Raw genomic sequence first — 26,588 nt, 5'->3', positions numbered from 1 at the left:
TAGCATCCAGGAGATTATTAATCCATCACCAACATCAAGGAAGTCATCAATTATCATCAGCTAATAGATCATTAATTCTAAACATTCTGTATATATAATCATATATCATCAGTTTACAAGAGATCATTAACATCGAGAAGATTATTAAACAAACGAAGAGGAAATTATCAAACATCAACATCAAGGAGATCGTAATCAATCATCAGCAGAAAATTTATCATCAATATCCAGGAGAATGCCAATAGTCAACATCTAGGAGATCATCAATCATCAACGTCCAGGAGAAATTCATTCACTATTATGCAGCAGACCATTAATCAATCATCAGCATTCAGGAGATCGTCAATCATCAGCATTCAGGAGATCGTCAATCATCAGCATTCAGGAGATCGTCAATCATCAGCATTCAGGAGATCGTCAATCATCAGCATTCAGGAGATCGTCAATCATCAGCATTCAGGAGATCGTCAATCATCAGCATTCAGGAGATCGTCAATCATCAGCATTCAGGTGATCGTCAATCATCAGGATTCAGGAGATTGTCAATCATCAGCATTCAGGAGATTGTCAATCATCAGCATTCAGGAGATCGTCAATCATCAGCATTCAGGAGATCATCAATCATCAGGATTCAGGTGATCGTCAATCATCAGGATTCAGGAGATCGTCAATCATCAGCATTCAGGAGATCGTCAATCATCAGGATTTATGTGATCGTCAATCATCAGGAGTCATGTGATCGTCAATCATCAGCATTCAGGAGATCGTCAATCATCAGCATTGAGGAGATCGTCAATCATCAGCATTCAGGTGATCGTCAATCATCTGTGTCCAGGAGATCATCAGCATCCAGGAGACCGTCAATGGTCAGGATCCAGGTGATTGTCAATCGTCAGCTTCCAAGAGATCGTCAATCGTCAGCGTCCAGGTGATTGTCAATCGTCAGCATCCAGGAAATTGTCAATCGTCAACGTCCAGGAAATCGTCAATCGTCAGCATCCAGGAAATTGTCAATCGTCAACGTCCAGGAAATCGTCAATCGTCAATGTCCAGAAGATCATCAATCGTCAGTGTCCAGGTGATCGTCAACTTCCAGGAGATTGTCAATTGTCAGTATCCAGGAGATTATAAATCATCAGCATTTAGGAGAGCATCAACATCAAGGAGATATTCAATTACTATTCAATTACTATTATGTAGGAGACCATTAATCAATCATCAGTGTCCAGAGGATCATCAATAGTCCGCGTCCAGGAGATCATCAAGAGTCAGCGTCCAGGTGATCGTCAATAGTACGTGTCCAGGTGATCGTCAATAGTCCGCGTCCAGGAGATTGTCAAGAGTCAGCGTCCAGGAGATTGGCAATAGTCAGCGGCCAGGAGATCATCAAGAGTCAGCGTCCAGGAGATCATCAAGAGTCAGCGTCCAGGTGATCGTCAATAGTCAGTGTCCAGGAGATCATCAAGAGTCAGCGTCCAGGTGATCATCAAGAGTCAGCATCCAGGTGATCGTCAACTTCCAGGTGATCATCAAGAGTCAGCGTCCAGGTGATCATCAATAGTCCGCGTCCAGGAGATCATCAAGAGTCAGCGTCCAGGTGATCGTCAATAGTCAGCGTCCAGGAGATCATCAAGAGTCAGCGTCCAGGTGATCGTCAATAGTCAGCGTCCAGGAGATCATCAAGAGTCAGCGTCCAGGAGATCATCAAGAGTCAGCGTCCAGGTGATCGTCAATAGTCAGCGTCCAGGTGATCATCAAGAGTCAGCGTCCAGGTGATCATCAAGAGTCAGCATCCAGGTGATCGTCAATAGTCAACTTCCAGGTGATCATCAAGAGTCAGCGTCCAGGTGATCGTCAACTTCCAGGTGATCATCAAGAGTCAGCGTCCAGGTGATCGTCAATAGTCAGCGTCCAGGTGATCGTCAAGAGTCAGCGTCCAGGTGATCGTCAATAGTCAGCGTCCAGGTGATCGTCAATAGTTAGCGTCCAGGAGATTGTCAATAGTCAGCGTCTAGGTGATCATAAACTTCCAGGTGATCATCAATAGTCCACGTCCAGGTGATCGTCAACTTCCAGGAGATCGTCAATAGTCAGCGTCCAGGAGACCGTGAATCGTCAGTCTCCATGAGATAATCAATCATCAGGATTCAGGACATGTTACGTCACCGCTGGAGTCTGCTCCAGCGACTTCTGCTCCGATCGCCAGGCGACGCCGTGTTCCTGCCGTGGATGGTGCTGGTGATGGGAGAGGAGTCGATGCCAGCGGCACCGGTGGGCGCAGGCTCCGATCATCCACTGGGCTGGGTTATCTTGGGATCTGCAGTACCGCTGGCTGACTTTGGGTGGCATGTGTCTTCCAGCTGAAGTTGCCAGCGTTCGGCTACAGCCAATGGGAAGACACCACACCCTTCTTATTCCCCCTCCTGTCACATGACCACTGCCAGAGATAGTTCTGATTTCCTGGCTCCTGGTCCGCCCTATTCTGTTTGGTGATTCCTGTGTGCTGACTTCTGCGTGTTTTCTGACTACCCTTCTGCCTGCTGTTTTTGTACCTCGCTGCCCGATCCGGATTTGACCTCCGCTACGTTTTCTGATTACGTCCTTGTCTGCCGATTCTGCCCCTGCTCTGCTATTCCTGGTTTGACCCTGCCTGACGACTACTCTCATCGGACTGCAGCCTTCCACAGGTAGTGATCACCAGGACCCTGTGTAATTCCAAATCCCTGTATAGGGGTTAAAGGGTTTCCGGGTTCTGGGGGTCCTGCTTGGTGAGTGGCTTCCCTCTAGCCTCCCCGTTACAGCCCATCTGAGTCTGTGGATCCAGGCAGGCGTTACAGGACATTATCAATTGTCATCATCCAGGAGATCATCAATTATCGCGATACAGGAGATCATCAGTCGTCAGCATCCATGAAGAGATCATCGATCAAGCATCAACATCCAGAATACAATTAATCATCAATATCCAGAAGATCATCAATAATTATCATCATGTAGGATATCAAATCTAGGAGATTATCAATAATTAGAAACAAGGAGATCATCAATCAGCCTAATTGTAGCAGAAATCATCACACTGCTCCAGATTTATGCACCCAGTGCCCGGGTATCGCCTGCAGCGCTGACAGTTTCCCTTTAAAGTGGGCGTGGCTCTGGAGTTAGAATGTTGCAATATGTATCCTATTATTATGTATGGATCACCACTGATCCCGCTGCTGCACATGACACATGTATCATCTCTTTCACCATTGTAACAGATCCCGCTATGTTCAGACACCCTGAAGCATGAACCAGGACAGACAAATATGAGATTCCCCAGATCCCTGATCAGAGTAGCTGGTCGGATTTTGCAACATTACCTCACTTTGCAGCTCGTACGCCTTTTTGGCGGTCATGAGTCGGAGGTCGTCAGACAGTGCGGTATAATGGTGCAGCAGATGCCTGTAGTCCTGGTCACTGGCCAGAGCCTGCGCCCTCCGAGCGTGGACCAGGGTCACCATGTCCATCGGCAGGTGGCAGCGGGACTTGCCCTCCTGGAAGCCTTTCTTGTACTGGACCTGTAGATTGCCAAGATCATGAAGTTACCGGTCCTGCAGCCGCCTCCTACAATGCGTTTCCTGCTTGCTGTCACTGAATGTAGACATTATGCGTCACTGACAGGTGCAGGCGGGGGTGTAACTATATTGGGTGCAGGGGCTGCAATCGCTCCCGGTCCCTGGAGCCCGGGAAAAGACCATTTCTAGGAAGATCTGCAATAATTGGGGCCCTTGTGGAGGCTTTGCATTGGGGCCCGCGAGCTGCAGGTTTCTCCTCTGGCCGCAGGATTTACAGACCCGCTGCTTTCTTCTAGCCAGACATACATTAGGGTCAGGAGGAGACTGCAGCAAGCAGAGGTGTTGAAATCAGTGATGACAGTAAAATTAAGGGGGTATTCCCATCTCTGAGATCCTCTCCCAATAAATAGAAGGTGTAATAAGAAGAAGAATAGCAAATAGCTGCAATTAGAGATGTAGTGTAGTTCTCCTGATTAGCCGTGTCTCGTACCTCATGTGCAGGGCATTGCAGCTCAGGGATCAGTTACAGACACTCATATAGTGACAGCAACGATCCACAACGATCACCATCCAACTTTCCCAGACTCCTGATTGGCCGGTCAGTCCGGGTCCTGCCGTGGAGAGGAGCGGCAGTAATAGGGGTGCGGAGATCTGGGCCCCGTATGTCTTGCTAAATTCTACTAAAAAGGGGGCTGAAAGCCCGTACTTACGAAGCGCTCACTGATATCCTAATCAGGCACGAATACTAATATTCTTTATAGCAAGATACTATTTATTTTAATAGCACATGAATAGTTAATGGTACATAGGCATTTAGAATCTTATACAATAACAGAAATATGCATCAACATTACCGTTTGTTGTAGCAATCCTTTCACATCGGAGGGAACTCGAGTTAATGATAAGGAATCAACATGGCATCTTGCATCACAGGAGCAGTGCGTACGTACACTTCAATGTCCTGGAAGGTTTCCCTTAACATTAAGCGAGTCCGGTGTATTTTTATAGGAAAACTTTGTAGGTTGTGTTTAAATGGTCACCAGCATGTGACAGCTGAGTCATGTTCATGTAACTTGACCACAAACTGCTGTGGGCACCAGCAGCTTCCTGCACATTTCCTGCACATCCTGCCAGTTGACCATAGTGTTAGTGAAATATTGCAATGAGCCGTAAATTTCATATGCAAGCTTCCTTAAACCTGTCTTTAAGCCAACCACAAGTTTCTGGTAAGTGGAACTGTAAATGTGACTTCCTCATTATCTTGAAACTGCTTCAAAAACCTGTTTGACATGTATTCTTTGGTCATCATATTGGCCATCCAAAGGACATCTCTTTGATACTGAATTATTGATAGGTCAAATAATATCTGGGATCACTCCTATCTTTTATGATTCCTATCTAATCACACATTCTTTCAGTCATATCACATTGGTATCACACCGTAGTGGGGGGCAGTAATGGGGGCGCGGAGATCTGGGCCCCGTAGTGGGGGGCAGTAATGGGGGCGCAGAGATCTGGGCCCCGTAGTGGGGGGCAGTAATGGGGGTGCGGAGATCTGGGCCCCATAGTGGGGGGCAGTAATGGGGGTGCGGAGATCTGGGCCCCGTAGTGGGGGGCAGTAATGGGGGTGCGGAGATCTGGGCCCCGTAGTGGGGGGCAGTAATGGGGGCGCGGAGATCTGGGCCCCGTAGTGGGGGGCAGTAATGGGGGTGCGGAGATCTGGGCCCCGTAGTGGGGGGCAGTAATGGGGGTGCGGAGATCTGGGCCCCGTAGTGGGGGGGGCAGTAATGGGGGTGCGGAGATCTGGGCCCCGTAGTGGGGGGCAGTAATGGGGGTGCGGAGATCTGGGCCCCGTAGTGGGGGGCAGTAATGGGGGTGCGGAGATCTGGGCCCCGTAGTGGGGGGCCCAGCACAGGACATCTCACCTCACTGAGCAGGGACGAGGCGTGAACAGAATGCGACAGGTTCAGGTCGTCCTCCAGGCGGTGAAAGCCGAGCATTTTACCCTTCGATTTCTCAAACTCCTCCTTGTATTTATGCTGTAGAGACAAAGATGGATACAGGCGGGAGATTATAACACTAGAAGGGGGGAGCTTATAACTCTACAGGCGGGAGATTATAACACTAGAAGGGGGGAGCTTATAACTCTACAGGCGGGAGATTATAATGCTACAGGGGGGAGATTATAACTCTACAGGCGGGAGATTATAATGCTACAGGCGGGAGATTATAACTCTACAGGCGGGAGATTATAATGCTACAGGGGGGGAGATTATAACTCTACAGGCGGGAGATTATAATGCTACAGGCGGGAGATTATAACTCTACAGGCGGGAGATTATAATGCTACAGGGGGGGAGATTATAACTCTACAGGCGGGAGATTATAATGCTACAGGCGGGAGATTATAACTCTACAGGCGGGAGATTATAATGCTACAGGTGCGAGATTATAACGCTACAGGCGGGAGATTATAATGCTACAGGGGGGGAGATTATAACGCTACAGGTGGGAGATTATAACGCTACAGGCAGGAGATTATAACACTACAGGCAGGAGATTATAACGCCACAGGCAGCAGATGGTAACGCTACAGAAAGGAGATTATAACGCTACAGGCGGGAGATTATATCGCTACAGGCATGAGATTATAGCACTGAAAGCAATGTACTATAACACCACAGGCAGATTATTACAGCACCTCAGGCAGATTATTACAGCACCACAGACAAATTATTACAGCACTGCAGGCAGATTATTACAGCACTGCAGGCAGATTATTACAGCACCGCAGGCAGATTATTACAGCACCGCAGACAAATTATTACAGCACTGCAGACAGATTATTACAGCACTGCAGGCAGATTATTACAGCACTGCAGGCAGATTATTACAGCACTGCAGACAAATTATTAAAGCACTGCAGGCAGATTATTACAGCACTGCAGGCAGATTATTACAGCACCGCAGGCAGATTATTACAGCACCGCAGACAAATTATTACAGCACTGCAGACAGATTATTACAGCACTGCAGGCAGATTATTACAGCACTGCAGACAAATTATTACAGCACTGCAGGCAGATTATTACAGCACTGCAGGCAGATTATTACAGCACCGCAGGCAGATTATTACAGCACCGCAGACAAATTATTACAGCACCGCAGACAGATTATTACAGCACTGCAGGCAGATTATTACAGCACTGCAGACAAATTATTAAAGCACTGCAGGCAGATTATTACAGCACTGTAGGCAGATTATTACAGCACTGTAGGCAGATTATTACAGCACTGCAGACAAATTATTAAAGCACTGCAGGCAGATTATTACAGCACTGCAGGCAGATTATTACAGCACTGTAGGCAGATTATTACAGCACTGTAGGCAGATTATTACAGCACTGCAGGCAGATTATTACAGCACTGCAGGCAGATTATTACAGCACTGCAGGCAGATTATTACAGCACTGTAGGCAGATTATTGCAGCACTGTAGGCAGATTATTACAGCACTGTAGGCAGATTATTGCAGCACCGCAGGCAGATTATTGCAGCACCGCAGGCAGATTATTACAGCACCGCGGGCAGATTATTGCAGCACCGCAGGCAGATTATTGCAGCACCGCAGGCAGATTATTACAGCAGGGTATTGTAGCACTGAGGAGTTGACGCTTACGTCGCTGATAATCTCCCCTGATGACTTTGCGGCCTGGAAGGGGATGGCGTCCAGCTTCAGCTTGTATCCACCGTCGCGTAGTCGACTCCAGGACTCTTTGTACCTCGTCTGTTGGAAGTAAAATGAATGCACCATATATTGGGGGTGGATATATTGGGGGTGGATATATTGGGGGTGGATATATTGGGGGTGGATATGTGCACTGACTGGAAGGTTTAACAGGAACTACAAGATATAAGCTGAATTCCCACCGGGCACAGTCCACACCTCGTGTCTCAGGTTTGCTGCAATCAGCCGATGCCAATTCTTCATGGAATCAAAAAAATTCAACTGCTTCTAGAGTCCTGCTAACCCCGCCTACTAATATAGAAAGCCTGAGAGTCCTGCTAACCCCGCCTACTAATATAGAAAGCCTGAGAGTCCTGCTAACCCCGCCTACTAATATAGAAAGAGAAACCAAGGAAAAAATTGTGAAAAAATACCCTGCTGTAACTAAATAAAAGCATAGTGCATATAAACATAGGGTACTTAGTAAACACTGTTTTTGATCAAAAAAAGCATAAAGCTATCCCACCAAAGCCAAGGTGTACCCAGTTGGGATAGTACCTACACTCTCTAATATTAAAACCTTACCATGGGTCTAAAATAGGCCTCAATGTGGCTAAGGGCTGAGAGCGACCGGGTCCCAACAGGACACACACAGTCAGGGGGATTCACAGAATGAAATGTCCAGCTCGCTGAGAAGGGGGCCACTCCCTGTTTGTACTGAATACAAAAAAACTACATAAAAACAAAAAAGTGAGCCGGAGTATGAGATGGTATGCATGGTACTGGTGAGACCATGTTCACACTGGCCATAAGACAAAGAGAAACCAAGGAAAAAATTGTGAAAAATATAATATAGAAAGCCTGAGAGTCCTGCTGACCCCGCCTACTAATATAGAAAGCCTGAGAGTCCTGCTAACCCCGCCTACTAATATAGAAAGCCTGAGAGTCCTGCTAACCCCGCCTACTAATATAGAAAGCCTGAGAGTCCTGCTAACCCCGCCTACTAATATAGAAAGCCTGAGAGTCCTGCTAACCCCGCCTACTAATAGAGAAAGCCTGAGAGTCCTGCTAACCCCACCTACTAATATAGAAAGCCTAGGAGTCCTGCTAACCCCGCCTACCAATATAGAAAGCCTAGGAGTCCTGCTAACCCCGCCTACTAATATAGAAAGCCTGAGAGTCCTGCTAACCCCACCTACTAATATAGAAAGCCTAGGAGTCCTGCTAACCCCGCCTACCAATATAGAAAGCCTAGGAGTCCTGCTAACCCCGCCTACTAATATAGAAAGCCTGAGAGTCCTGCTAACCCCACCTACTAATATAGAAAGCCTGAGAGTCCTGCTAACCCCACCTACTAATATAGAAAGCCTGAGAGTCCTGCTAACCCCGCCTACTAATATAGAAAGCCTGAGAGTCCTGCTAACCCCGCCTACTAATATAGAAAGCCTGAGAGTTCTGCTAACCCCACCTACTAATATAGAAAGCCTGAGAGTCCTGCTAACCCCGCCTACCAATATAGAAAGCCTGAGAGTCCTGCTAACCCCGCCTACTAATATAGAAAGCCTGAGAGTCCTGCTAACCCCGCCTACTAATATAGAAAGCCTGAGAGTCCTGCCACCTGCCTCCACCTTTGTGTACTATGCCCTGGTATATGCACCCACCTCACTGATGTTCAGGGCATTGAGTTTGGCCTGGAGCAGTTCGGGCAGCTCGGTGGTGGATGTATACTGGTGCTTCATATTCTCCCCCTGCTCCTTGTATTTACTCTATGGATACAGACACATATTTAGAATTATGGACATTTCTCACACAATGATATTGGGAAATAGAAAATGCAAATCAAAGATTTACTTATTTTAACTATTTTTTTTATGTGCCAGTCACATGTAAAGCGGCATATATAAAGCACCATGACATAAATGGCGCTATAATAATAATAATAGTAATATAAACTTTATGCATTGTGCAAACCTCCTGCCTTATACTCCAGTCACAGCCAGAGCAGCATGCAAACTTGTGCTAAATGCTACTGAATAAAGCAAGATTGCACCCGCAGCTCTGGATGTGACTGGAGACTATGGCAGATTTATATGTTGCCGGTTCATTGACGATCTCCGTCTTACGTCCACGGCCTGGTTGTAGCTGATCTTGGCCTGGATTATCTCCGGGGAGTCCTGGACGCTGGTGAAGCTGAGCGCTGACGGCAGCTGCCGGTACGATTTCTGTGAATTATCAGAGAAAACACAAAGGCTCCTCAGCATTTCCTTCATCTCAGACTGTCGAGATGTGATCAGCGGATAATATAAAGTTCTGCAACTTATAATGCGGCACATTGCGGTGTCACAGGGTCACGGTCCAGGCACTGACCTCACTTATCAGCTCCACCGCCTTCTTTGCCTGCAGGACGTCCAGTGATCCCTCGGTGATCCAGCCCACCCCCCTCATCCACTTCAGGTCCGATTTATACTGGTTCTGGAAGAAGATCATATAAAGACCAGTAAAGGTTTATTCCCAAAATCATACCATGCTCTTTCTATACACACAGAATTAATCTGTTTTTGCAGCTATGACTCCCAGGGGTCCCGTTACACTCCGATGTCACCCCCGGCCCGTTCTCCTGTAATTCTCTTGCTGTTGGACGGGCGCGCTCAGCTGCAGATAATGACCCTGTGTAATACAATATCTGATGGCCGGGGTGCAGCACAGCTCAGCTATGTAGCCTGAGGATCCCACTGATATCAGCTGCTTCTAATGGCTCTGTCAATCTGAAATCCTATGACACATCCCCCAGACCCTCTCACTGCCCTGAAAGCCATGTTGTAGCACAGCTCAGCTATGTAGCCTGAAGATCCCACTGATATCAGATGCTTCTAATAGCTCACTGCATTGAAAGCCATGTTGTAGCACAGCTCAGCTCTGCTATGCATGAAGGGGAGAGCATGACCAGGAAACACTAATGAAATCTGGAGTTTGTAAATTGTAATGAATATTGGTCATGGTCGGTCATGGTGAACTCATCCATGTAAGAAAAAAATTGTTCATGTTGAGAGTTATCCATCTCTAGTATGCAGCGTACATTAAAGCAGAGTGAGGGACCTGCAGCACTGAGGAGAAGCAGGGTGCTGCTGGGAAAGATAAGAATATGAATCTGTGAAGCTGTATGCACAAAGGGGGCAGAAGAAGATTGAAGGCTTGTAATGTATTTTGACAGAAGCTGATACTGTGTATTGCAAAAAATATAGATATTGTCAATCAAGAGAGAGATGTTTGAAAGATTTGAAATTGGCAGACATCAATTCTGACAGGCACCGACACCCTGCACAACACAGATTGGTTGTCACTTATGAAGACCAGCCTGTGCTTGGGCTTCAAAAGAGATTGTCTTGCACAAAACCGAGCAATGCTAATGTCTTGGCGATTAAAGCATCACTCCAGCGTTTGGGTTTTTATTGCATCACTGGAGTGGCGCTTTAAATGTAAGTCCCTGCCTCCGATCTTATACTCATCTTCCAGAGGCTTCACCTTCTTTCACCGTCGCTCCGGTCAGTCTTAGGCAATTTGTGACCTGCCAGCTACTCTAGTGTTTGATGGAGCGGCCAGAGGTCACTCTTCAATGTAAGTCTATGAGAGCCACCTCCTGACCTCATTTTGACTTCAATCTGGCCTCATTCTGGCCTTGTTCTTGCCCCACTCCGGCACTGTTCCAGCCTCTTTCCAGCTTTGTTCTGGCCTTGTTCCGTCCTCCTTCCTCCCTCGTTCTGGCCTCGCTCCATCTTTGTTCCTGCCTTTTCTGGCCCTACTCCAGCCCTGTTCCAGCCTTGTTCCTCTCTCCTTTTGGCCCTGTTCTGGTCTTGTTCCAGACTTGTTCCTCCCTTGTTTTGGCCCTGTTCTGGTCTTGCTTTGTTCCTCCCTCCCTTATTCTGGCCTTGTTCCGCCTTCCTTCCTCCCTCGTTCTGGCCCTTTTCTGGCCTTGTTCCTCCCTCGTTCTGGCCCTGTTCGGGCCTTGTTCCTCCCTCATTTTTGCCCTGTTCCAGCCTCGTCCCTCCCTCTTTCTGGCCCTGTTCTGGGCTTGTTCCTCCCTCGTTCTGGCCCTGTTCGGGCCTTGTTCCTCCCTCATTTTGGCCCTGTTCCAGCCTCGTCCCTCCCTTTTTCTGGCCCTGTTCTGGGCTTGTTCCTCCCTCGTTCTGGACCTGTTCGGGCCTTGTTCCTCCCTCGTTCTGGCCCTGTTCGGGCCTTGTTCCTCCCTCATTTTGGCCCAGTTCCAGCCTCGTCCCTCCCTCTTTCTGGCCCTGTTCTGGGCTTGTTCCTCCCTCGTTCTGGCCCTGTTCGGGCCTTGTTCCTCCCTCGTTCTTGCTCTGTTCGGGCCTTGTTCCTCCATTGTTTTGGCCCTGTTCTAGCCTTGTTCTGCCTTCCTTGCTCCTTCGTTCTGGCCCTGTTCTGGCCTAGTTCCTCCTTCATTCTGGCCCTGTTTCAGCCTCGTTCCTCTCTCGTTCTGGCTCTGTTCTGGTCCCTTTCTGGCTTTATTTCTCTCTCGTTCTGGCCCTGTTCCAGCCACGATCCTCCCTTGTTCTGGTCCTGTTCTGGCCTTGCTCCGCTTTCCTTCCTCCCTTGTTCTGGCTCTGTTCCAGCCTCGTCCCTCCCTCGTTCTAGCCCTGTTCTGGTCCCTTTCTGGCTTCACTTCTCTCTCATTCTGGCCCTGTTCTGGCCTTATTTCAGCTCCGTTCCTCCCTCGTTCTGGCCCCACTCCGGCCTTGTTCCAGCCCCGTTCCTCCCTAGTTCTGGCCCCACTCCGGCCTTGTTCCAGCCCCGTTCCTCCCTCGTTCTGGCCCCACTCCGGCCTTGTTCCAGCTTCGTCCCTGCGTTGTTCTGGCCTTGTTCTGGCCTCATTCCTGCCTTGCTCCTCCCTCGTTCTGGCCCTTTTCCAGCCTCGTTCCTCCCTCGTTCTGGCCCTTTTCCAGCCTCGTTCCTCCCTCATTCTGGTCCTATTCCAGCCTAATTTCTCCATTGTTCTGGCCTTGTTCCAGCCCCGTTCCTCCCTCGTTCTGGCCCCACTCCGGCCTTGTTCCAGCTTCGTCCCTGCGTTGTTCTGGCCTTGTTCTGGCCTCATTCCTGCCTTGCTCCTCCCTCGTTCTGGCCCTTTTCCAGCCTCGTTCCTCCCTCGTTCTGGCCCTTTTCCAGCCTCGTTCCTCCCTCATTCTGGTCATATTGCAGCCTAATTTCTCCATTGTTCTGGCCTTGTTCCAGCCCCGTTCCTCCCTCGTTCTGGCCCCACTCCGGCCTTGTTCCAGCCCCGTTCCTCCCTCGTTCTGGCCCCACTCCGGCCTTGTTCCAGCTTCGTTCCTGCGTTGTTCTGGCCTCGTTCTGGCTCTCATAGAGATGCATTGGGAGCTTGTGATGTCAGAAGTTACTGTCACATGATGGAGCCGCAGGTCTGGTGTGGCGCAGGTAAAAGGTGAAAACGCTGTAAAGTAGTATATGACCGGGGGCAGGGGACTTACCATTTACAGCGCCACTCCAGGGCTGCAGAAGAAACCCTGGAGTGCTGCTGCTTTAGGCATTCGCAGAGACCTAATTATAAATGGGAAAAATAATATTTAATTTTTTTTTTTTTAATATAAAAGTTTTAATAACCTCTTCCCGACTTTCCCCAAACATAAATATCACAATGTAGAGAATTTAAAACAATGACGTCTTTGTTTTTTCTGCGTGTGGAATAAAATATAAGAATGCTTATCCCACTCCGAAAGTGGGGAAAAAATTGAAATGCCAGAATTGAGGTTTTTCGGGGAGTGCATTTCCCCCAAAAATGCAAGAAAAAAAAGCAACGAAAATGTGATAAAATATTAACTGTAAACTCTACAGCTCGGGACATGAAAAACGAGCGTCGCACAGCTCCGAAGACGGAAAAGTGAACATGGCCCATATCCCAGAAAATAGTCCATGAATAAGGCTGAGCCTGAAACGCGTTGCATTAACATTTTTCCGGCTATCTGATCATGCGATGTCGCTATAGGGACTTTTAATGGTACAATAAAATGAACATTTTAATTCAAAGCCACAAGACAGGAACAATTTTTCCGCATTGCTGGAGTTTATCTCTTTGGATTACCCAAAAATCTTAAAAAAAAAAAGTTTTCTTTTTTTTGCAAATTTCAGAATCTTTTTCCGCTACTAAAGAGAAAACTATACAAAGTTTAGTATCGGTATGCGGACAGACCTAAAAGTCACATTATCGGTCACTTTTACTGCAGAATGAGCATTGTAATGATAAAGCTAAAAATCAATGGCAGAATGAAGCTTCTTCTTCACTATGATGCCCGTCTGATAACTCTACGGACCGGAGTCCAGCGGTGAGGACTGTAGGCGCCCTAGAGCTGTAGACAATCACTCCCAAGGTGCGGGGACATCTTTAAGATCAACCCCCCCATCACTGGTTGTACTTACATCACTCTGTAGGTCGTAGGCCTTCTTTGCCCACTGAACCTTCATATCAGTGGGCAGGGCGCTGTATCGGTGGAGGATAGTCCTGTATCCTTGTTGGGTGGCCAAGGCTTGTGCCATGGTAGCGTGCGCCATGTCTAGCATGTCCATGGAAACGTGATAGCGCCTCTTCATGTTCTCAGACCCTTTCCTGTACTCCAGGTCGCTCTGCATTTTGGTCATCTGCAGAGAGTGGGAAATCTTGGAGTCTTCTTCTGCGCTTTGGACACCAATCATCTTCCCCTTCGTCTTCTCGTATCCTTCCTTATACTTGATCTGCGGATGGGACAAGTGAGAAAAGTCTGATAATAGTCATCTCATTCAGGTGGACAAAGTTGGGCTAAAGCAGAAGACGCAAGGCCTTGGAGGTGCCAACTACAGCACCACTGTTTATTCATGTGATCTTAACCCCTGTAGACGTCAATTGGCCGGTTGCAAGTTTTAGTTAAGACAAAGCTATCCATGGGGCTACTGAGCAGCGTAGCCATAGGGGGTGCAGAAGTGGCAATTATATCTGGGTCCTGACGCCACTCAAATGGCACATTGTGGAGGGGACACTTACATTTCCCCATTTTGTGCCGGAGGTCGGGTACTGATGGCCAGTGGTCGGGTACTAATAGCCGGGGGTTGGGTACTGATGGCCAGTGGTTGGGTACTGATGGCCGGGGGTCGGGTACTGATGGCCGGGGGTCGGGTACTGATACCCGGGGGTTGGGTACTGATGGCCAGTGGTCGGGTACTAATAGCCGGGGGTTGGGTACTGATGGCCAATGGTCAGGTCCTGATGGCCATCAGTAGATTGTTCTGGACATTTCATAGTATACATTTTTTTCATATCCAAGCACCATTTCCGCGCTTAAGTTTGAGCCCAAAAAGTTGGGTGTCGGGTACTGATGGCCGGGGGTGTCGGTTACTGATGGCCGGGGGTGTCGGGTACTGATGGCCAGGGGTGTCGGTTACTGATGGCCAGGGGTGTCGGGTACTGATGGCCAGGGGTGTCGGGTACTGATGGCCAGGGGTGTTGGGTACTGATGGCCAAGGGTTGGGTACTGATGGCCGGGGGTGTCGGGTACTGATGGCCATGGGTGTCGGGTATTGATGGTCAAGGGTGTCGGGTACTGATGGTCGGGGTGTCGGGTACTGATGGCTGGTGGTGTAGGGTACTGATGGCCGGGGATGTCGGGTACTGATGGCCGTGGGTGTCGGGTACTGATGGCCGGGGGTGTCGGGTACTGATGGCCGGGGGTGTAAGGTACTGATGGCCGGGGGTGTCGGGTACTGATGGCCGGGGGTGTCGGGTACTGATGGCCGGGGGTGTCGGGTACTGATGGTCAGGGGTGTCGGGTACTGATGGCCAGGGGTGTAAGGTACTGATGGCCGGGGGTGTCGGGTACTGATGGCCGGGGGTGTCGGGTACTGATGGTCGGCGGTGTCTGGTACTGATGGCCGGCGGTGTCGGGTACTGATGGCCAGGGGTGTCGGGTACTGATGGCCGGGGGTGTCGGGTACTGATGGCCGGGGGTGTCGGGTACTGATGGCCGGGGGTGTCGGGTACTGATGGCCGGGGGTGTCGGGTACTGATGGCCGGGGGTGTCGGGTACTGATGGCCGGGGATGTCGGGTACTGATGGCCGGGGGTGTCGGGTACTGATGGCCGGGGGTGTCGGGTACTGATGGTCAGGGGTGTCGGGTACTGATGGCCGGGGGTGTAAGGTACTGATGGCCAGGGGTGTCGGATACTGATGGCCGTGGGTGTCGGGTACTGATGGCCGGGGGTGTCGGGTACTGATGGCCGGGGGTGTCGGGTACTGATGGTCAGGGGTGTCGGGTACTGATGGCCGGGGGTGTAAGGTACTGATGGCCAGGGGTGTCGGGTACTGATGGCCGGGGGTGTCGGGTACTGATGGCCGGGGGTGTCGGGTACTGATGGCCGGGGGTGTCGGGTACTCACATCGCTGGCGAGGTCGCGTTTGGCTTTGGCAGTGAGGATGGACAGTGAATCCAGGCTCAGCTCAAACCCCTTTTCCTTCTGCTTTTCCCAGCTGCTCTTATATAATTTCTGGAAGGAAAAATGGGAAAAAAAAACACAAATAGGAGAAAAATAAAATAATTAGGCTTATTATCATGGATTGTTACATCAGGGGATTAAAGTCTTACAAGCAGGTATTCACCAGACGGGGATCAGGCCCTTTAAATTAGGATTCCTACAATTTGCCCTTAATGATTAGTGTTGAGTAAAGCATTTTACCCACTAATTGTCCCTGGCGGTCGTGCTCGAGGGTCTGAGATCTGCTGTATGTGAGATATGACCAGCAGGTGAGACCCCTGTCACCCGATACGATGACGTCGCTCTGCCCCCTTACATATATAGGGAGGCCCATGGATCTCAGCTTTGGCCTTTTACTCCCTATGGGCATTTCACAGGATGGTGCAGCGACCACCGCGTCATCCCTGTCCTATTGGTGTCCTCATATAATGTGCCTCTAATGCCAGCGGCGCTTGGCGTGGAGGACCGGTCTCACCTCGCTCAGGTTGGCAGCGTTCATCCTGGCTTGTTGGAAGATGGGGTCATCGTTGTGTATGGTGTAGTGATGGAGAAGACCCTCCGTGCCCGACCTGTACACAATCTGCAGAAGAAAATAATAATAAATGATCAAAGACCCCGGAATACCACAATAGCCGTGTGCAGACTAATGGAAATCGCTGTGAACAGCAAGGGGGCGTGAGGACTTTAGCCAATAAGTAATATTTTGCTCCAGAAGTCCGTCTCATGAGATTTGTTTTACAAGGAGACATTTATTACCCGATTCATCAGAGGCAGTTTTTTTAAGTCATTTATCTTTATTCGTCTTGTAGCATTGATTGATGCTTTTTGTGCCAAATTCTTCAAAATGGCCACGTGGTTCATTAATTCTCCCCAAAATCAAAAATGTTTTTTGTTTTTGTCTTTAACGGAATTTTGCATATTGTGAAAAACTTCTCATGTTCTGCTAAGATGACAAAAAATCTGAGCCAAAGTCTTAGACGTACATAAATGAGTCCGGGGCGACTGACGGGCGCACGTTTGTGGGAAAACTTATGCTACTTTTTAATAAGTCATAAAAAAATGAATCGATCAAAAATGTTTGAGTCTCCAAACCGAATTACCAAACATTGAAAAATAAAGGTGAACACAAAATAAACTATAAAACGGAACAAATGAAAACAAGAATAAGGCACAAATGAAAAAAAGGCGAAAAACATCAAAAACTAAATATAAAAAGAGAAAAGGGCAATAATGAATTGGACCCTTGTTTTTTCCTACAGATGAGCTCAGAATCTGGAGGTGACGGACACGGCAGCGTGGGGTGTGGTACAATGATGTACACAACCTGCGCTCATCTGGAGGTGCTAAAAAATGAACCGTAATTAAAAAAAAAATATAAGAAAAAAAAACTAATGAAACATCTGGTGTCCCCGTGTGCAAAAGTCCGGTCCAAATGTCACATTATTTAACCTCTTCAGTAAACATTGTAAAGAAGAGTAAATGGAACGGCAGAATCATTGTTTTTTAGTTGCTGCAATTTCTCCAAAAAATAAAAGGAAAAAGCAAAGAAAATGTGATCTGTCATATACACCCCAAAAAGGTGCCAATAAAAACAGCCGCCCTCCTCACAGAACACAAACCTCACATCGCTCCACTGGTGGTAAAAATGAATAATAATAATAATAATTATTATTATTATTATTATTATTATTATTATTATTATTAAGTCTCCGAAAACGGAGACAAAAAACAAAGTTAGTTTTATGAGATTTTGCAGTTGTTTAACCATTAAAATATAGATAAAAACACTATACAAGGTTGGAATCAATGAACGCAGGAAATCAAAACCCAAAAATCTATGTTGGAATTGGAGATTTTTCAGGGTTTTTTTTCCCATTAGTGAATGAGGAGAAAAACATAAAAAAGAAAAAAAATATCCTCCAGTCGGGAAAGGGGTGAAGACACGTCAGATGAATTTCGGTGGAGTTTCTTTATAATCTCCCGGTGACATTGATTATCCCATATTCTGCTAGGACCATCGGACTTATCTCAGGGGCTCACTCATTGCCCGCTCTTTGTGTTGCCCCTGTGGACGTATCTCAGGGGCTCAGTCATTGCCCGCTCTTTGTGTTGCCCCTGCGGACGTATCTCAAGGGCTCAGTCATTGCCCGCTCTTTGTGTCGCCCCTGCGGACGTATCTCAGGGGCTCAGTCATTGCCCGCTCTTTGTGTTGCCCCTGCGGACGTATCTCAAGGGCTCAGCCATTTCCCGCTCTTTGTGTTGCCCCTGCAGACATCTCTCAGGAGCTCACCCATTGCCCGCTCTTCTCACCCATTGCCCGCTCTTTGTGTGGCCCCTGCGGACGTATCTCAAGGGCTCAGCCATTACCCGCTCTTTGTGTTGCTCCTGTGGATGTATCTCAGGGGGCTCACTCATTGCCCGCTCTTTCTGTTACTCCTGCGGACGTATCTCAGGGGCTCACTCATTGCCCGCTCTTTGTGTTGGCCCTGTGGACGTATCTCAGGGGCTCACTCATTGCCCGCTCTTTGTGTTGCCCCTGAGGACGTATCTCAGGGGCTCGCTTATTGCCCGCTCTTTCTGTTGCCCCTGCGGACGTATCTCAGGGGGCTCAGTCATTGCCTACTCTTTGTGTTGCCCCTGCGGACGTATCTCAGGGGCTTACCCATTGCCCGCTCTTTGTGTTGCCCCTGCGGACGTACCTCAGGGGCTCACTCATTGCCTACTCTTTGTGTTGCCCCTGCGGACGTACCTCAGGGGGCTCACTCATTGCCTACTCTTTGTGTTGCCCCTGCGGACGTATCTCCGGGGCTCACTCATTGCCCTGCTCTTTGTGTTGCCCCTGCAGACGTATCTCAGGGGGCTCAGTCATTGCTCACTCTTTGTGTTGCCCCTGCGGACTTATCTCAGGGGGCTCAGTCATTGCCTACTCTTTGTGTTACCCCTGTGGACGTATCTCAGGGGCTCAGCCATTGCCCGCTCTTTGTGTTGCGCCTGTGGACGTATCTCAGGGGGCTCAGTCATCGCCCCGCTCTTTGTGTTGCCCGTGTGGATGTATCTCAGGGGCTCGATCATTGCCCCGCTCTTTGTGTTGCCCCTGTGGACGTATCTCAGGGGCTCGATCATTGCCCCACTCTTTGTGTTGCCCCTGCGGACATATCTCAGGGGCTCACCCATTGCCCGCTCTTTGTGTTGCCCCTGTGGATGTATCTCAGGGGCTCAGTCATCGCCCTGCTCTTTGTGTTGCCCCTGCGGACATATCTCAGGGGCTCAGTCATCGCCCGCTCTTTGTGTTGCCCCTGCGGATGTATCTCAGGGGCTCAGTCATTGCCCCACTCTTTGTGTTGCCCCTGTGGACATATCTCAGGGGCTTGCTCATTGCCCGCTCTTTGTGTTGTCCCTGTGGACATATCTCAGGGGCTCGCTCATTGCCCGCTCTTTGTGTTGCCCCTGTGGACATATCTCAGGGGCTCGCTCATTGCCCGCTCTTTGTGTTGCCCCTGTGGACATATCTCAGGGGCTCGCTCATTGCCCGCTCTTTGTGTTGCCCCTGCGGACATATTTCAGGGGCTCGCTCATTGCCCGCTCTTTGTGTTGGCCCGGTAGATGCACTCACGTCGCTCTGCAGCTCCTGGCTTTTCTTGGCGTGCCGGATCTGGGGGCTGTCGGCCACACTGGTGAACCTCAGAGTGTCTGCTTTCTGGCGATACTTTTTCTGGAGGGGATAAAAACCATAGACTATCAGCTTCTGGGAAAGCTGGGTGACAACCAGTCCACCGCCCCAATCACAAATTCCCCCACATACACAGTAACAGGTGTGCATGATGACACAGATCTGTCAGTCGGGCGTCCAGGAAAGTTGTGTGAGCAGCACACAAGTGGTTAATTAGTACATTTGGCGCCATGTCTCACCTCGCTGACCAGCTCCCCGGACTTTTTCGCTTGCTCCACATTCAGGCTTCCATCCGCCATCCACCCCACGCCCTTCATCCACGTCAGGTCTGACCGGTACTGATTCTGGGAGGAAACACAACGGGCGGATTATACAGCCGTGGCCACAAGGTGCGAGACGGACACAAGGTTTGGTTTTCACATTTAACTTCTTCAGTGTTCTTCACGCTATTGGTTGGACGTTTCTATGGTTACTGACGCACAATTCTAAACATTCCATAAATTGTTACATTTTATTGACAATTCCATGAAGTTTCTGCACAAACTGAATATTCCCAGCGCTGACCCGGATTTCTCCAGATTCTGCCCTTCCCCTGGCTTCATATTGTGAGTGACCACCTCCATGGATGAGAAGCCCCCACATATTGTGAGTGACCTCCTCCATGGATGAGAAGCCCCCACATATTGTGAGTGATCCCCTCCATGGAAGAGAAGCCCCCACATATTGTGAGTGAGTCCCTCCATGGATGAGAAGCCCCCACATATTGTGAGTGAGTCCCTCCATGGATGAGAAGCCCCCACATATTGTGAGTGACCCCTTCCATGAATGAGAAGCCCCCACACATTGTGAGTGACCCCCTCCATGGATGAGAAGCCTCCACATATTGTGAGTGACCCCCTCCATGGATGAGAAGCCCCCACATATTGTGAGTGAGTCCCTCCATGGATGAGAAGCCCCCACATATTGTGAGTGACCCCCTCCATGGATGAGAAGCCTCCACATATTGTGAGTGAGTCCCTCCATGGATGAGAAGCCCCCACATATTGTGAGTGAGTCCCTCCACGGATGAGAAGCCCTCACATATTGTGAGTGACCCCCTCCATGGATGAGAAGCCCCCACATATTGTGAGTGACCCCCTCCATGGATGAGAAGCCCCCACATATTGTGAGTGACCCCTTCCATGAATGAGAAGCTCCCACATATTGTGAGTGACCCCTCCATGGATGAGAAGCCCCCACATATTGTGAGTGACCCCCTCCATGGATGAGAAGCCTCCACACATTGTGAGTGACCCCCTCCATGGATGAGAAGCCCCCACATATTGTGAGTGACCCCCTCCATGGATGAGAAGCCCCCACATATTGTGAGTGAGTCCCTCCATGGATGAGAAGCCCCCACATATTGTGAGTGACCCCCTCCATGGATGAGAAGCCCCCACATATTGTGAGTGACCCCCTCCATGGATGAGAAGCCCCCACATATTGTGAGTGACACCCTCCATGGATGAGAAGCCCCCACATATTGTGAGTGATCCCCTCCATGGATGAGAAGCCTCCGCATATTGTGAGTGACCCCCCTCCATGGATGAGAAGCCCCCACATATAGTGAGTGACCCCCTCCATGGATGAGAAGCCCCCACATATTGTGAGTGAGTCCCTCCATGGATGAGAAGCCCCCACATATTGTGAGTGACCCCCTCCATGGATGAGAAGCCCCCACATATTGTGAGTGACCCCCTCCATGGATGAGAAGCCCCCACATATTGTGAGTGACCCCTTCCATGAATGAGAAGCCCCCACATATTGTGAGTGACCCCTTCCATGAATGAGAAGCCCCCACATATTGTGAGTGACCCCCTCCATGGATGAGAAGCCCCCACATATTGTGAGTGAGTCCCTCCATGGATGAGAAGCCCCCACATATTGTGAGTGACCCCCTCCATGGATGAGAAGCCCCCACATATTGTGAGTGACCCCCTCCATGGATGAGAAGCCCCCACATATTGTGAGTGATCCCCTCTATGGATGAGAAGCCCCCACATATTGTGAGTGACCCCCTCCATGAATGAGAAGCCCCCACATATTGTGAGTGACCCCTTCCATGAATGAGAAGCCCCCACATATTGTGAGTGACCCCCTCCATGGATGAGAAGCCCCCACATATTGTGAGTGAGTCCCTTGTGAAGATGTAATTTACCCTCTCACTGTATATGCTGTGATACTATGTCATGATATGCATATTTCCCTGGTTGTATTAGTTGTAATTCATGTATTTCCTTGGGGGAGCTACTGATCTCAATGTGTCTCTCTCATACAATTGTAGTCTTGGCATCTAATGTGATTATGTAAATAGCCTGTCCTCTTCTTTCCAGAGTTGTGTATCTAATCTGTAATTGCATTGGCCAGTGAAGGAATAGTCATTGTTCTTTACAGCAGGGGATCCCTTCATCTACTGTGGCTGGCAGACACATTGGAGCCCTGTGATGGACCAAACCATTGATGATTGGATGTGTGACCCCCACCCCCTGAACATGGTGGGCTGGTCAAGGAGCACAGACAATGCATTTCCCTTTTTGTAACTTCAGAGTGAGCTGAAACTTGAAGGGAGCAGGAGCTCCAGCCTGTGTGGCTGTGGACACGGACGGAGCTAGGCCTGTGTGGCGGCCCGTGGGATTGTGTGGAACTCTTTGGACTACTGTAAGGACGATTGCTTGGTAATCCGGTCCGAGGATTGTCGGGAAGGGCCCCCGAATCTGTTTTACGTGGACTTATCGTGTGCTGTTCCAGTGTTCTTGTGAATAAACCTGTTGGATCGTCCCTCGGCCTCGTCCATCCTTTGCTCTGCTGTACACCCCCGTCACAAACTGGTTGGCAGCGCTGGGATCAGAGCAGAAGGAATGGAGGACAATGGCTCAACATCAGGAACCAGCACTGCAGAGTACAAGACCTGGACTTTGGGGAGCCTGCAATCAAAGGCCCGTGAAGTAGGAGTTCGTTTCAAAGGACTCTCCAAGGAGCAGCTGATTGAGGCGCTAGAAGGAGTCTGCTCGCAAAATGACGTGGAGGAAGGATCCTCACAGCAAAGGGAGGAAAGACGGGAGCTGGAGGTAAATACCCAAAAAAGTCAATGGATTGTGTGGTACAAGGAAAAGATGGCACTGCTTGGAGATGAGGCCACCATAGAAGATAAGAGGGAGGCCATGCGTGGAGCTGAAGAGAAGGAGCGCAGGATGGAGGAGATGGCATTGCTGGATAAGCAGCTCGCTGTGGAAGCCGCGAGAGGTTCCAGACAGACTGTAACCCCAGCACCCATCATGAGGGAACTTCCCAGAGTGTCCCGCAAAGACTTCAAGCAGTTTAATGAGGCTGCTGGTGACATTGAGGGCTTCTTCCAGGACTTTGAGCATCAGTGTCGATTAATGGAAGTCCCAGAAAGGGAGCGTGTCCGGCATCTGGTTGGGCTCCTAGAGGGGGGAGCTGCTGAAGCCTATAGAGCTATGGACCCTCGGTGGAACTGTGAGTATGCGGAGATTAAACAGACTATTCTAGAACATTATGCTGTGACCCCAGACACTTACAGGACTCAGTTCCGTGCTTTAGCCTGTGATGGGGAAGTGTCTTTTAAGATATATGCTCATAGACTCAAACAAATATGTAATCGCTGGCTGGAGGCATAGGAGGCCTTATCTTGGGAGACCTTCCTGCAGGTCATCCTAAAAGAACAATTCTTTGCCCAGTGCCCCGCTGAGATCCGGGAATGGGTGCGTGAGAGAAAACCAGCGACAGTGGAGGAAGCTGCTGCTCTAGCTGATGAGGTGCTCACCATCAAGCCTCAGTGGAGGGTTCTGTTGGAGGATGGAGAGACGCCTAACAGCTCCACAACACCGGATGCCCCCAGTTATTCTGCCCCCATTGTTCCCCGTTCCTCTAAGCCACCACATGTTGATACCCGTGTTAATGTGCCTCCAGTTGCTTCTACTGCACTTTCTGGAATACGCCGGGGAGAGGAAGTAACAGAGCGCAGGTGTTATGTTTGTAGGCATCCCAGGCATTTGCAGGCCTCATGCCCAGCCAGGCCATGGAGGAATCATCCTCAAACCCCTACAGCACCTTCAGGTGGGAGCCGGCCTCCAAGTTCCCCTACCCCTTACCCAAGAAGACGCCTTGGATGGAGAGAGACCCAGCTCAGATGCTATCAATGTGGACAGCCAGGGCATCGGCAAGTCTCCTGCCCAGCTGTTCAAATGAGGACTGATCCTGCACCCAATCGGATTGTTAATTATTTACAGCCCAGTGCCATGGAGGAAGATGTGGCACCGTTATGTGAGGACTGGCCTAGTGACTCAGCCCCCCATGTTGCACCACCAGGAGTTTACGGGGTGCGACCCGCAGTTATGACGACTTCTGCTCATCGAGGTAAGCACTTGCAGGAGGTTGTGCTGGATGGACAGAGACTTGTTGGATTTTGTGACTCGGGTGCTTTCCTCACACTGGCTGATCCCCGAGTGGTTCGGCCTGAGGCAATCCATAGAGGACCTGGGATTGTTATTGAACTGGCTGGTGGACAATGGAGGACTATTCCCACAGCCACTTTGGTTTTGGGGTCAAGCGATGTGTGGTTGGGGTGATGGGTGGTCTGCCTGCAGCTGTTCTCCTGGGCAATGATGTGGGAGAGCTACGATGCCAATTCGTGGCTGCATGAAGCCACATGTAAGTAACGCTCTGCCTGTGTGTACTTAACCAGTGACCTGTAGAGGTCCCTAGTACGTACACAAGTTGGGAGGGGGAGGGATTGTGAAGATGTAATTTACCCTCTCACTGTATATGCTGTGATACTATGTCATGATATGCATATTTCCCTGGTTGTATTAGTTGTAATTCATGTATTTCCTTGGGGGAGCTACTGGTCTCAATGTGTCTCTCTCATACAATTGTAGTCTTGGCATCTAATGTGATTATGTAAATAGCCTGTCCTCTTCTTTCCAGAGTTGTGTATCTAATCTGTAATTGAATTGGCCAGTGAAGGAATAGTCATTGTTCTGCACAGCAGGGGATCCCTTCATCTACTGTGGCTGGCAGACATATCGGAGCCCTGTGATGGACCAAACCATTGATGATAGGATGTGTGACCCCCACCCCCTGAACATGGTGGGCTGGTCAAGGAGCACAGACAATGCATTTCCCTTTTTGTAACTTCAGAGTGAGCTGAAACTTGAAGGGAGCAGGAGCTCCAGCCTGTGTGGCTGTGGACACGGACGGAGCTAGGCCTGTGTGGCGGCCCGTGGGATTGTGTGGAACTCTTTGGACTACTGTAAGGACGATTGCTTTGTAATCCGGTCCGAGGATTGTCGGGAAGGGCCCCCGAATCTGTTTTACGTGGACTTATCGTGTGCTGTTCCAGTGTTCTTGTGAATAAACCTGTTGGATCGTCCCTCGGCCTCGTCCATCCTTTGCTCTGCTGTACACCCCCGTCACATCCCTCCATGGATGAGAAGCCCCCACATATTGTGAGTGACCCCCTCCATGGATGAGAAGCCCCCACATATTGTGAGTGACCCCCTCCATGGATGAGAAGCCGCCACATATTGTGAGTGATCCCCTCCATGGATGAGAAGCCTCCGCAAATTGTGAGTGACCCCCCTCCATGGATGAGAAGCCCCCACATATAGTGAGTGACCCCCTCCATGGATGAGAAGCCCCCACATATTGTGAGTGAGTCCCTCCATGGATGAGACGCCCCCACATATTGTGAGTGACACCCTCCATGGATGAGAAGCCCCCACATATTGTGAGTGACCCCCTCCATGGATGAGAAGCCCCCACATATTGTGAGTGACACCCTCCATGGATGAGAAGCCCCCACATATTGTGAGTGACACCCTCCATGGATGAGAAGCCCCCACATATTGTGAGTGACCCCCTCCATGGATGAGAAGCCTCCGCATATTGTGAGTGAGCCCCTCCATGGATGAGAAGCCTCCACATATTGTGAGTGACCCCCCTCCATGGATGAGAAGCCCCCACATATTGTGAGTGACACCCTCCATGGATGAGAAGCCCCCACATATTGTGAGTGACCCCCTCCATGGATGAGAAGCCCCCACATATTGTGAGTGACCCCCTCCATGGATGAGAAGCCCCCACATATTGTGAGTGAACCCCTCCATGGATGAGAAGCCCCCACATATTGTGAGTGACACCCTCCATGGATGAGAAGCCCCCACATATTGTGAGTGACACCCTCCATGGATGAGAAGCCCCCACATATTGTGAGTGACCCCCTCCATGGATGAGAAGCCTCCGCATATTGTGAGTGACCCCCTCCATGGATGAGAAGCCTCCACATATTGTGAGTGACCCCCCTCCATGGATGAGAAGCCCCCACATATTGTGAGTGACACCCTCCATGGATGAGAAGCCCCCACATATTGTGAGTGACCGCCTCCATGGATGAGAAGCCCCCACATATTGTGAGTGAGCCCCTCCATGGATGAGAAGCCTCCACATATTGTGAGTGACCTCCTCCATGGATGAGAAGCCTCCACATATTGTGAGTGACCCCCTCTATGGATGTGAAGCCCCCACATATTGTGAGTGACCCCTCCATGGATGAGAAGCCCCCACATATTGTGAGTGACCCCCTCCATGGATGAGAAGCCCCCACATATTGTGAGTGACCCTCTCCATGGATGAGAAGCCCCCACATATTGTGAGTGACCCCTCCATGGATGAGAAGCCCCCACATATTGTGAGTGACCCTCTCCATGGATGAGAAGCCTCCGCATATTGTGAGTGACCCCCTCCATGGATGAGAAGTCCCCACATATTGTGAGTGACCCCCTCCATGGATGAGAAGTCCCCACATATTGTGAGTGACCCCCTCCATGGATGAGAAGCCTCCACATATTGTGAGTGACCCCCTCCATGGATGAGAAGCCTCCACATATTGTGAGTGACCCCCCTCCATGGATGAGAAGCCCCCACATATTGTGAGTGACACCCTCCATGGATGAGAAGCCCCCACATATTGTGAGTGACCGCCTCCATGGATGAGAAGCCCCCACATATTGTGAGTGAGCCCCTCCATGGATGAGAAGCCTCCACATATTGTG

The 26,588-nt window shown here is 49.7% G+C and overlaps 1 protein-coding gene across 1 annotated transcript in view; it reads right to left on the bottom strand.

Annotated features, from left to right (window-relative positions):
• The window catches only part of NRAP (nebulin related anchoring protein), a 127,877-nt gene that overhangs the window by 27,200 nt on the left and 74,089 nt on the right, over positions 1 to 26,588 (bottom strand). Inside the window, exons 20-30 of the mRNA XM_075348155.1 lie at positions 19,716 to 19,820; positions 19,420 to 19,518; positions 16,282 to 16,386; positions 15,711 to 15,818; positions 13,725 to 14,036; positions 9,648 to 9,752; positions 9,404 to 9,502; positions 8,942 to 9,046; positions 7,233 to 7,340; positions 5,480 to 5,593; positions 3,360 to 3,557 (exon numbers count right to left, since the gene is read on the bottom strand). Coding sequence (XP_075204270.1) covers positions 3,360 to 3,557; positions 5,480 to 5,593; positions 7,233 to 7,340; positions 8,942 to 9,046; positions 9,404 to 9,502; positions 9,648 to 9,752; positions 13,725 to 14,036; positions 15,711 to 15,818; positions 16,282 to 16,386; positions 19,420 to 19,518; positions 19,716 to 19,820 — 1,458 coding nt within the window. The remainder of the gene's footprint in view (positions 1 to 3,359; positions 3,558 to 5,479; positions 5,594 to 7,232; positions 7,341 to 8,941; positions 9,047 to 9,403; positions 9,503 to 9,647; positions 9,753 to 13,724; positions 14,037 to 15,710; positions 15,819 to 16,281; positions 16,387 to 19,419; positions 19,519 to 19,715; positions 19,821 to 26,588) is intronic.

Source organism: Anomaloglossus baeobatrachus, chromosome 5, assembly GCF_048569485.1.
Source record: "Anomaloglossus baeobatrachus isolate aAnoBae1 chromosome 5, aAnoBae1.hap1, whole genome shotgun sequence".
NCBI lineage: Eukaryota > Metazoa > Chordata > Amphibia > Anura > Aromobatidae > Anomaloglossus > Anomaloglossus baeobatrachus.
The sequence above is the reverse complement of the archived record's forward strand: the minus strand, read 5'-3'. Positions and strand labels throughout refer to the sequence as shown.